This window comes from Oreochromis aureus, linkage group 2 (genome assembly GCF_013358895.1).
Source record: "Oreochromis aureus strain Israel breed Guangdong linkage group 2, ZZ_aureus, whole genome shotgun sequence".
In the NCBI taxonomy this organism is placed as follows: Eukaryota; Metazoa; Chordata; class Actinopteri; order Cichliformes; family Cichlidae; genus Oreochromis; species Oreochromis aureus.
In genome coordinates, this window is record NC_052943.1 from 6,200,160 (window position 1) to 6,213,024 (window position 12,865).

Consider the following 12,865-nt stretch of genomic DNA (forward strand, 5'->3'; position numbering starts at 1 on the left):
AAAGGACGAGCAAAAGAAGTCAATAACCGATTCAATCAGACCACACATTTGTATGCAAGCATTCAGACCTCATTTTTCTTTTAAGGGTAAAAAACAATACCCCTTCATAAATGCTAAGCTCTAGCTAAAAATATTTCAATAAAAAATAAAAATAATGTCTCACTGGGTTTGACAAGACAGCGTATCACACACAGATCGTGCTTGTAAAGAACCCCTCAGGTGATGGGGTGGAGGTGGCCTACTCTGCGAGCCCTCCAACACAGCATGACTCACACAGTGCAATCAATCTCCTTCTGCGCAGAGGACAGGGACCCAGGGGACCAAAACACAGCACCAACCCGGATCTGCATGAAAGTCTCCAGACATGACTGCGTAGGAGGGTTTCGCTGTCAAAGCAGTTTTCAGTTGGATCGCCTTAAAAATCCTGAAAAATCTGCCAACGAGTATGTTTAGTCATAATGCGCTGTAGTGGTAATTCTTTGATCAATGTATGTTCGAGAAAATCTATAGTTAAGAGTTAAGGGATCCAAAACAGGTTCTAGAGGTTTTAAAAAGGGCGTTGTTTGTTTGACAGACGGCGATTTGTTGCTCCAGAGATTTGTTGTTTCCCAGGTTAAACAGCGTTACCTTCCCAAGCTCAAAAGAGATGCACTTCCTCAACAAAAGCAATAAAATTGTGTTTTGCAAAAAAGAAAAAGGGGAAATTGAGACAGAGGATAAAAAAAGTAGTGGCTGAAGCAGTAAGAAAGGGGGCAAAATAAGGAAAATATCGACTAAATCCAGAGAGGAAGACACTGAACTCTGGGGGAGATTTGGGACCAACAGCTGACCAACCAAACAGGACTTAGATTGTAAGTCAGGGCGCACTGGATACTCATGAGAGTTTATATTAGTTGAAAACGGGGCCACGGAAGGTTAATAAGGATGAGCAAAAAATGAAGTGAGTCTTGAAAATGTAGGTGACAGCAGACAGACGGCAAAGAAAGAGAAGCACGGGTGCCTGTGAGAGGAAATGATAAGGAGAATGCTGCGAACAAAGAGAACAGATGCCAGCCTAGCAGTGGGAAATAAAGGGACCACACAGTGAAATCTAGATCTCTCCTATTTCCTCTAAGTAATAAAACAATGGCACCGCATCGCCTCATTAAATGGGTAATCGAGGGTGTGAGAGCACTCCCCTCCGCTCCGAACATCTCTCTCTCTTCTGGTGTCTCACTCTCTAACCCTTTCACGCCAAGCCATTGTCTCTCCTTCTTACTGTTTCTCACCACGTCTCCAATCTGGTTTGCCGCGGAGCCCTGCCGCCTGCTGAACAAATGCTTACCTGGGCAACGGGTCAGAAACATAGCCCAGACCAACTCCTGTCAGGGGGTATGGAAACTCCAATTATCTCCTTAACAATTATCCCTTCGCAATTATCTCCCCATCTGCGTATCAGTGTCGACAGGTGCAGAGGGACGGTCCCGCTCACACGCTTTCTATTCTCTGACAGGGGAAGTGATAGAAGTGGATATGAGGGGCAAGAAGAGCCAAACTCACAACCTGCAAGCTAATTCATTAGGAACCTCTGTATGAATTAAAAACCTTCTTCAACAAATTCCAGCCGAGCTCGTGGGAAATGATTGCGGTCACCTCAAACCTGAGCAGAATTTATGAGCACTGCAAAAAAATAATTTCTATCCAGAGCTGCAAAAGTACAAAATGTATTTATTTGAAAAAAAAAAAAACAACCCAGCAAACATTTGACTGTTAGTGCTTGATAAATGAATAATGTTATAGCCAGTTTTTTTCTCAGTTAACTAATTGAGCCATTGACTCAAACTTGCAGATACAAGAGACAATCAATAACAGTGCAGGACAAGGCACCTATGGATAATTCATGGATTAAATCCGCTACCCTGATGTATTTAAATCTTGATATCGATAACTCCGTAGAGTGGATTAGTCTCAGGCGTTTGAGAAACTGTGTACACACGCAGTTACACTACAGAATTTATGCAGCTCACAGGTTTGACAGATGAGTTCTATTATTAACACAAGAACACAAAAGCAAAAGTGCAAGGAATTAATTTGAAAGTGTAAAAAGGAATAAGCTGAACATGAGCCATATAAGGAGATCTTTTGCATTTGAGTGAGTGTGGGAGGGGTTGAGGACTAGTAACAGGCATCCAAAAGCAAATCTGAAAGAGGTGTCAAGAAGACTTTTGAACACCTCAAACTCATTATTAAACTCATTATATTATTGTATATTTTATTCTATTTTATTCTACTGTATATAGTATTTTATTTTATTCTATTCTGTACAGTTGTGTACTGTATTTATTCTTATTTTATTTTATTCTAATTTTTGCTTCATAACTTTTGCACTGTCCACTTCCTGCTGTGACAAAACAAATTTCCCACGTGTGGGACTAATAAAGGTTATCTTATCATTCCATCATCTCAAACGGAGGCATTGCAGAGGTACACAGAGTAAGGTGCTGTGTTGGTTATTACTTTTGAAATGTCACTGAATGTTTTTTAGAAATTGTGGTGGATGTGTCTGATGTTACCATGTGAACCATGCGAATCTTGTGTAAAATGGCAATTTGAGCTTGTATAGGCTAGACAGCTCATGCGTATTTAGAGATACTGCAGTGCTTAACAATAATAAAGTAACGTCATTACTAAGAAAATATAAAGTTGTGGTTGTGTGTGTTAGGGTTGTCACAATATTGGAATTTTAAACTTGCTACAGATACTCAGGAAAATACTTCATATTTGATACCATGGGGAAAATGTTAAGATCCATTTTTTATAAAGATTAGAAAAAATACAAGCAAAAACATTATTTTTAACTTGCCTGACATAAAGTTCAATACCTGTATGGTATATATTTGTATATACATATAAATGCTTGGTTACCACTATCGCCATTTGGTCGGCACCTATAAATCTCCCTTTCACTCCCCTTGAGAGGTTGATATGTGTGTTCCTCAAGCTCAGCTGGGAATTTGAGAGTTCTTCACAGTATCTTAGCTGGTACCAGGACTGCACTGCACCTACAGCTTGATTCATCCATGTACGGGAGGTGGGTGACGGCCACTCCACTCCTGATTCTATATCTGTATCAACTCTTAGTGAGGAGCTCACGTAAGGGGTTGAAGGCTATGCAGAATGGCAGTGGGGACAGCGTATCCCCTTGGTATATTCTGCACATGATCGTCATTCACACTCCACAGTTCCAATGAATGTTACCGGCACACTATTAGCCTTGTATACTCCCAAGAACTCCTGTATCCACATGTGGGGCAATGAGTTATAGGATTATGTGTAGCCATGTGGTGCTCAGGTTAGTTTGGCTGGTCTTAGAGTCCTGGTGTACTGCTCTGTCAACCAGCAGCTGGTGCTTTGACCCTCTGGTATTATTTCCAATGCTGTGCTCATGTCTTCACTCAGCTTGGATATTATGATGCCTGAGAGGATGTTCCATGTTGTGGAGAGACAGGTAATTGGACAGTAGTTTGATGGTATTTTATGCTTGTGGGGATTGTTTTGCCCTGTGTTAGCCAGTAGTGGATGAGTACCTACTGTTAGCAAGTCCCTTATTTGTGCTACCAGGCTTTCATGACGTGCTCTTAGCTTCTTAAGCTAATAGAAAGGGATCGTTTCAGGTCCTGGTGCTGTCCAGCTCTTTATTCTTTAGCCTCGTTGTTAGAAGTTTGGTTCTTGGTATGGAAGGTTATGATGGTCTGCTCTTAGGTCCACCAGTCACTTAGCACTGGTATTATGAAACCTTTTCCTCCCAGATGTTCTTCCAGTATGTTCTTCCAGCAGTACGCAGGCAGACCCACCTAGCTCTGTGAGAGTACATCCTGAACGGATCTTTGGAGAACAAGGCATTTATTTTCTTGGCCTTTGTTTCTCTTGCTATATCTCTTTAGCTTACTGGCTTTGGCTTTGGCTTTGAGCCTGTGTTTGGCAGTTTCTACAGGCTTGGTTATATCAATATTAATAGTGGTATCATGTTGTTGTACTTCTTATTCATCGAGGACCTATCTCTCATGATGCTCTTCTATATGTCTGTTAGCCAAATGCCAACAGACATCCTTCTGGGCTTCCCTGATTTTGGCTTCCAGCCTTCTTGTTGGTGGAGGACCTTCTCTACATGTATTGTTAATCTTATACCCAAGTGTTTTTAGGATTACTGTTTCAACAACATCTATCTATCTATCTATCTATCTATCTATCTATCTATCTATCTATCTATCTATCTATCTATCTATCTATCTATCCATCCATCCATCCATCCATCCATCCATCCATCCATCCATCCATCTATCTGATGGTGCTGCAGATGTTTCTGTTTAGCTGCTGCTAGTCTTTTCTCAGAATTAATTCTTAGACTTTAACAGAAACATAGATAGATACACAAATTGTTTTATCCTTTTAAATTAACACTGTAATGTTACAGACGTGCAGGACATATAACGCTACATAATGATCAACATAATGATAACAGGTGGTTATTTGTATCGGATAATTGCTAATAGTTAATAGCGTTGTGAATATCAACCACATTTCATGTGTTTAGCTGCTAGTGAGGGGAGGGGCTATGTGCCTGCCCGTCTGCTGTGTAAAGCTGTGTGTCAACTGGAGGAGACAAAGATGGCATGGATATCAATACTTGCATCAATAATGCTGCAAATGCATATCCATTCCAACAGTAGTTTTCAGTAGCAATTATTAGAGTCATTTGTTTATTTAGATACTTTTTTTAGTATCAAGTTTGGCATCCATAGTACCAAAATTAGTAATGTTAATATGTAATTACAATTACATTATCTTGTGGGTTTTTCACGCTTGGCTAAGGTTGACAGCCATGACTGGCGGGCATGATGACCAGCTAATCAATCCAGGTATCAGTTATAATGATAATTTGTTGTTTATGCTAGCTAAAAGTTAAATCTAGTATTGCAATGCATTTATCTGTCTGATTTGTAACACTTCAGCCACACAAGTTAATGCACCTACACATAAGGAAATATACACCACAGTCTAAGCTGTAAGGCAAAATGTGTGATGATGCATGATTTTCTGTTTCATTTCTTGCCTTTTCTGCTTCTGCGACTTTTAACAACTGTTGCAGTTCTTGTGTCACTTTTGTGTAATTTAGTACCACGAGCATCTGCGCAACTGTGCCAACGACAACAGCAGTTGCAGTGTGTGACACTGGTTAATATGCTTGTAGGCTTTGTTCCTCATTACAGTACACAGAGGCTCCTATAATGCACTGTATGACAAAAGAGGGACTCCGCTTCTGTCTTTGCTGCAAAAACATGACAGCTGCCATCATCAGGCGCTCGTCCCTCCACCCCGCAACACAAATCCTGGTCCTCATCCGCGAACACATTGTTTTCTAATTGCCAGCCCCAGACGTCTCAGCTCAGACCTCCACGTCCCAGCTCCCATTACCTCCAGAGGCGACAGATTTGTTTTAAATACTTGGTGAGCTTGCATGAATACAGAGGAGGATTTGGAGTTGGTTTAGAAAGACAATGAGGGGGACAAACTGAAACAGGCTGGACACAGGCATCAGTAATGTGTGCGCGTTTATAGGCTAAATGAGATGTGTGATAAAGGCTGTGGTCTTGTCTTCACAACAGAATTTGGATTGCTGCAAATGGCTGGTCAGTTCACTTTCGTGTGGCAAGTCTTTCTTAGAAAAAGTCACATGAGGGTGAAGATATTAAATGACAGGTTGCTTATTTTCTGTTTCGCAGCCATTACTCTCTTCTTGCCTCCCTGCCCCATGTGTACATTCCCTCTGTCTTTCTTGTACAAAGCAACACAAGCGCACAAACACACGCACAGAACATGGAGAAAAAATCTACCCCCCTCCTGCTCTGCATCCTATCACTCTGCTGCTCTGGGAGAGGTTTTGGCTGATCTGCATTGATTGCTATGGGCCTTTCTCTATCCCCGGTGCTCTGGAGCAAGAAAAAAAAAACTGAGTCTTCTCATTCATCAAACCAGCACCTGCCAGACTCTAGCCCAAGAGAACTGCCACAAGTTTTTTTTCTTGTTTTTTTCCTTTTGTTTTCTTCTTGACAAATAACTGTGATGTCCCAAACAGTCAGAAGGGAGCAGTGATCTGCTTTTTGTCTGCCGTTTCCAATAGCAAATTGAATACTCTGTAATCCCTCTGAACATGCATGCACTGTGGAAGTCAGTCACCACAGATGGACCTCAACGACTGATACAATTGCTACAACAGGAAAAAAAACTTGAAATTGCAGCTTAACCCCCTACACCCCCACCACCACCCTCTTCCACTCATTGCTTTCACCCCAACTGAGACATGTCGGTTTGCCCCTGGAAAAGAGAGAAGGATGCCATCTTTTTTTTTGAAGTTTCTCCTATGGAAAGCTGAACATTTCTAAGCATTATAGTGTTTAACAGAGTCGGTTCAATTCTCTTTTTTCTGTCGGCTTATTATTACATATTTATGCTTATAACTCCGCGGAGTGATAGCTTTGGATGTGCTGCATTGAATAATACATTAAATGCATCTGCTCAAGCTCTGTCTCTTGTTAGCTATTGTGTGTGCGCGCAAGGGTGTGAACAGAGGATTTCACAAAGCAGTCTCACATGCTCACACACATTTCTTTTTTATAGTCAGACCATGGTACTACACTGATGGGGAAAACTTGAGCCATGTAAATGTGGCAGCAGATACACATGAGAAAACACAACATGATGGCAAAAGTTATCTCAAGGTAAAGGATTCTGTCCACCAGTTTGGTTATTGGAACATAAATCTTATTGATATAAGTGGTTTGATAGATTGGGGATTGTAGCCCTACTGTTCTGGATCATAAGTTAGACTTCAATTCTTTTAATTTACTTTGTTATTTAAGGGGTCACAAGCCAAAATATTTGGGAGATATTGATCTATGGTTCCATATTTTGCATTTTGCACTGAGGCAAAAAATGTTTACCCGCACAACGATGAGAACACGCACTAAATTTCAATCAGTGAGTAGATGTGGTTACAACACTCAGAGTTTTCCTTTTGGTTTTACTTGACGTGCTTTCTTTATGGCTGACAGACACCCCATATTTCCTCCCACGCCAGACTTCTCAGCCTTACTTCCATTAAAGCTCCTATAGTGACAAATTCAAGAAGCTGTTTCACAAGCTTTCACTTCTTATGGTATATGAAAAGAAATTGTCCACATGAACCTTCTGAAAAAAATCTTCTCCAAAAACAGCCCTCCTTTTTGTTTTAGTCCACTTTAGTTCAATTTTATTGCTATAGTGCCAAGTCACAGCAACAGCTATAAACAGTTGTGTGACTATATCGTAAGGCAACAATACAGAGAAACCCTAACAATCAGATGACCCCCCTCTAAACCAGCAAATGGTAAAAGTGGAAAGGAAAAACTCCCTTTTAACAGGAAGAAACATCCAGCAAAACCATGCTCAGGGAGGTGCAGTCACCTACCATGACCAGTTTGGGGTGATAGGAGAAAGACAGCGATTAAGGATAAACTAATAACAGTCAATAAAAGAATATTAAATAGATGTTTTTTTCTGAGGAGTGGTTGCTACAATTACATAAAACTTGCTCTTTTGGTAAGTCCTTATTATGTACATGTCAGACTGTTACTCCACGACCCGTGTAGGTACCTGTTTAGATTCTTCCCATAACTGATATCCTCTCTGATACTGTCTATGTGATACTATTTGATTTACAAGCAGCACACGACCAGTCCCAGTTTTGACCAGTGCCCCCCCAACCACCACCACCCCGAGCCCGCACCTCCATCTACGCTCTATTGATCAGCTAGGCAGGCTTCCGTGGAGCGCTCACTTCATTGATCATTGCCGCCTCACACTCACTCTGTTTAGGTTTTTAACTGACCCTCAGAGAGCTGGGGGAAATACTGCTATCTACATCACACTGACAACACATATCGTGTTTTCCATGAACGCTAATTAGTCCTAAAGAAAGGTTTATTGTCAAGATGGCTGAAGGTGACACAAAATCAAATGTAAGTTAGGTGCTGCTGAAGCAAAACATATATTATTGGAAATTCCACAGTCTAGCTTTGCTGCTAAGTGCAATGTTTTTAATTCATTTATTCTTTATTTGATTTATTTGCCCTCTTTTCTTTTTTTACATTATTAACCAAAAATAGCCAAAGATTAGTTGTAAGTCTTACCGCACATCAAAGTGAAAAACAGAACATATAGGCGGGAGCCTGCAGAGACTTTGACATGAAGCTAGTGAATCAGTGACATCTGCATTATAAACCAGTAGCAGATTATGGTAATGTGATATCTAACTGATGGGTGACTAACATTCTATATCTACGCTGAGCATCCCTGGCAGCTATTTTAAACGATGCAAACGTATACAAGGAAACAGTCCAGCAAGCACTTTTACTGGAAATGTGAAAACACTGCAGTAAAAAGGCAATATTGCTAATTCTGTTACTTTTTGACTCGCTTTTGCCTGTCAACGTATGATGGAAGAGGAGAGAAATGCAAATTAGCCTCACATTATGCAGACAGAGATGCCATCGTTATTATTACTACCCCGATGACTCCACATGCGGGAAATAAAATGAACCACTTTGCCCATAACATTCAGCGTTTTATGGCTTTCTTTATCTCTTCTCATTTTCTCTGTCACCTTTGCCCTACTTCCAGCCACCCGCCCCTATTCCTTTGCTCTTTAGGCAGGTGCCAGTGAGTGTGTGTGCGTGTGTGTGAGAGAGCATGTGTTTGTGGATGCTGTGTAGACTTGCTTCTGGAGGAAGTGGCTGGTCATAAGAGCCAGCTGATGAGCATCACCCTCATCCGGAGCTCCATTCATCCCCGTGCACAAGGGCCCATTCACCCTTCTGCTTTTCACACTCACGGACCCCAAGAGCCCCGGGCACATTCCCACAGTCGCACACTTACAGAGGTGAACTGTCAGTCACTCAAGACATCCTAAATAGAACGGGCACCCAGATGCAGATTCACGCAAACACAAATTCCTCCACGTTGGCACACAAAATGGAAATCCAGGAATAGGCTGCATTTCTCATCTGACTCATTATAAACAAGCCCCGGAGCCTTTCCTTTTTCCTCTCAAACATGTCTCTATAGCCTCCACATCCAAATACTTTTGAGAGCAAGTGACACACAGCAGGAAGAGGTGTCATTTTCATTTTTGTCATCTCCTTCCACTGCGAATCTTTCTGACACGCTTGTACCGTAGCCCATCATCATACCCATGGACTGCAATGATGTGCATGACATGGGAGGTGGGAGGGGGTCAAATTTAAACATCAAAGACAGGAAAGGATGTGTAGATAGAAAAGAAAAGGAAAGTCTGTGTGCATCATCTGCAGCTAAGAGAATAGATCTAATCAACCTCTGGTAAAAGTTAGATAATAGCAATGACCCTTGACTGAATTATTAGCACCAAATTACCAAAAACGTTAAGCTCTGGGTATTTGTGTTGTTTGGTAGGATGTCTGTGGATATCTAAGATACATATTTTTAAGAAAATATGTACAATTTAATGGTTTCTGGAAGCAATTCTGGCAAAAATAGTAAAAAAAAAAAAACTAAGAAAATCTAAGAAAAAAGGCAGACGAGAGCCATCTTATTGTCCATCTGAGTTGTTCTTTGTGCTGATGTCCCGCCACTGGCTGCACGCTGTGACAAAGACGTTAATGTACCACACCACACCACCACCACCACCACCAGCAGCAGCCTCCCTACTGCGATAGGATCCATGTTTGATCCACTGGAGAAATCCCTGCAAACATTCAACAGCAGCCTGCCTCCTATATTTTACATCACGCTCCCTTCTGAGCAGAGGGCAGTCTCTTTAATGAGGGCATCTTGGGTGTGTTTACATTTCATTACACAGCGCTCCCTGGCTCTGTGGCCTAAATGGCTGAAGGGTGGGGGGAGTTCAGGGGGATGATGGTTGAAATATCTGCTGTGGACTTTGCAGGTTTTGCAGTATTTCCCACAGGACACGCTGCAGATGGACATCTCTGTATAGGTTGTGATTCACAAAGCGTGTGGTCTTGAGAACAGGTCATAGCATGAAGCTTAATGATATATTTTGTTAGAGTCTGACAGATGAGGGTAAATTTCCTTTCAGTGGTCGTGTTCAGCCTTCAGCAGCAGCCAGCACCGGATGTCTATAAATCTACATGAGTGCCGCTGCACGTAATGCTTTATTTCCAATCCAATTTTAAGCTCATAACCGAATCTCATAAGAACGACTACAACCACATTACATTAAAACTCTGAGTCAGAATACCATTACACTTGCATTTTGTGTCTTTATAAATCAACATTAATTTCTCTTCAATTATATCATTGCTGCATACATTCCGGCAGGGAAGTCATAAAGACCAGTTTTTGAATTGCGGGGAGGGTTCAGAGTGAAAATGCAACGACTCAAAGTGGGAGCAGGAGTAAATGTCTGTGGATGAAGCAGTGTCACACACCTGCCAGACAGACAGACAGACAGACACGGTTGTCAAAGGGTATCTCCTGGAAGTGTGTGACTTCACTACAGAGAGCGCGAGTGAGCCACGGGCAAATTCAGAGGAGTCGAGGATGAAATGAGAAAAACACAGCTGAAGAGCCTCAAGGGCGACAAAATCTTGTCAGAATACAAAGGAGGGATGAGAGCAGGGCTAACAAAGATGAAACAATTTAGACTGACATTTCTTTTGCACAGCTCAGACACGGAGCTATTGTTGGTGCTGGCATAATGACACACATTATCACCCACAGGAGAATGGCATTCACACTGCTCTGACTATTGGGTTTCACAAGCAGGACTTTTAAACTTCCTTGATGACCATAAATCCTGCATCCAATTGTCAGAGAATCTGGCACACTGTTTCTCACTTGAGTTAACCGAGGATATGTCTGCCTGTTCCAGATCCATATTAATACAAAAAAGGAGGAGGGTGAAGTCCCAAAAGTTAAAACGTTTATTTTGTGTGCTGGTGTTTGTGAAGCTTTCAGGGTGGGAGGGTTTAATAGTCTGTGTTCTGCCAGGAAAAGATAATCGGATTGTGATCCGTGGCTAATTAGAAATGCATTTGGAGTATTTTTTTTTTTTACCCTCCTCATTGTTTGGAGAGCCATGATCTGCGCTCTGACTCCTTTTCTGCATCGGTGTAAAGAAGCACAAGGCGCACTGGGATCATTGGCAGCCGTTTTAGAAATCATATACGAGGAGCCGTAAAAACAAAAAACCTGTTGTTACATGACTGAAGGAAAGCTGTCGCCGTCGCAGAGGTTGCTTTCAAATCCCCGCGGCTTCCCCAGAGCGCAAACCACGCTGCAATCATGTAGAGGAAAACAAGTCCTTCGCGATCCCACGCAACAGTTAATAAGATAACCTACGAACACACGCTTTGCAGTAGGCCTGTAATAAATGCAATTACAGCCTACACAGGCTTTTTTTTCCTCTTCTCTTCTTTTACAAATGGAGTTGCAAGCGCTCTTTACAAAGTCAATAAACGGATTTAAAGATTTAGGTTCAATAGGTGGACTACATGCACGCGTATGTAATCAGTTTCCACTGAGATACTTACAGGCATATGTCATGGAGAAGCTATTCCCCATCATGACCATATCCACCTGCGGCACCAGTTTGGGGATGTCCTGGTGGTGAGAGAGGGCGAACCGAAAAACCTCATATTCGTGGGATCCGCTTGGGAACAATCCTCCTGTTGAGAAGCAAAGAACGAGGAGTTAATGTAGTACACAGTGGACACGAAAGGGAAAAAAATTAAAAAAGAGACACCGACTTAAGTTGAATCAGAGGTTGTTTTTTTTTCTCTCAGACAAAAGGTGACGATGTGTGTGCGCCATTCTCACCTATATTGATGTTACTTGGAAAACTTGAGCTTGAACCCAAGCACATCCCCAGTAAACTGGTGTAGAGGATGGTGAAGCTTCGCTGCATATTTCCTTTTGCATTGGCGAAGGGAAAAAGAGCCGAAATCCAAGCATAGGTTTTGTCCGTGTGTGAAGTTAAATCCCCCCGCTTCTCCTCCACTCCTATCGCCTCCCCTTAGAGCAGCATTTGCACCGACATCGATTCAACAGCGAGACAATTATCGCAATGGCGAGAGGAGGCACCTTTCTCTCTCTTCTTTTCCCTCTCACTGCTGATGCTCTCTTGTCCTTGGTTGCTGCTGTATGAGACGGAGAATGACTTCAGCATTAGCCGCACTGCAAAAAATAAACCCGTTTTGAAAAAAAAAACACCCTAAAAAACTGTTGAACCTAAAGACAATTTTAATTTATTGCCTTTTACCCTAAACAAGGATTTCCCCCATCCACGATATAGCGAGATAACTTCAGTTATTTGATATATAGAGCAAATTTTGGCTTTTCAAAGAAATATTTCGAGAGCAAGTGTCACTGCAACAAGTCTGGGCAGCGCGCAATAGTAAAGGAAATGACACAAGGACAGAAGCGAGCATTACTTAAAAAAGGCTGCTTTGGACAGGAAACAAGTAGCAGTGTCTCACTCGATAGGAGGATGTTACAGCTGGAAAAGAAAATGGAAATTTTCACACTCATTATTTGACTAATGACCTGCGGGTAAATATTTTTTGCAGTGTGCGCCTTTGGAGCGCACAGACAGGTCCCCCAAGAGACGCACGGGGTTTAGATATACGTTCGTTTCGTTGTGGAGCAAATATAGCCACACTGACAAGAGAGTGTTTTTGTAATGTCACTTTTATTTTGTAATAATTTTTGTAGCTGTAGATTTGCATTAAAAAGTAAATGTATAACCCATATAACATCTAAAAACAAGCGTATTTCAAAGATTTAAGAA

At 41.7% G+C, this 12,865-nt stretch overlaps 1 protein-coding gene across 4 annotated transcripts in view; it reads right to left on the reverse strand.

Annotated features, from left to right (window-relative positions):
* gria1a (glutamate receptor, ionotropic, AMPA 1a) overlaps nt 1–12,391 on the reverse strand; it is a 74,272-nt gene extending 61,881 nt beyond the window's left edge. For all 4 annotated transcript variants that reach the window (XR_005614040.1, XM_039616125.1, XM_031733317.2 and 1 more), the window contains exons 1-2: nt 11,896–12,391; nt 11,610–11,744 (exon numbers count right to left, since the gene is read on the reverse strand). Coding sequence is in view for 3 of the 4 variants with exons in the window: in XM_039616125.1 (XP_039472059.1) it covers nt 11,610–11,744; nt 11,896–11,983 (223 nt within the window). In the remaining variant the exon portion in view is untranslated. The remainder of the gene's footprint in view (nt 1–11,609; nt 11,745–11,895) is intronic.
* Nucleotides 12,392–12,865: the final 474 nt, after the last annotated feature.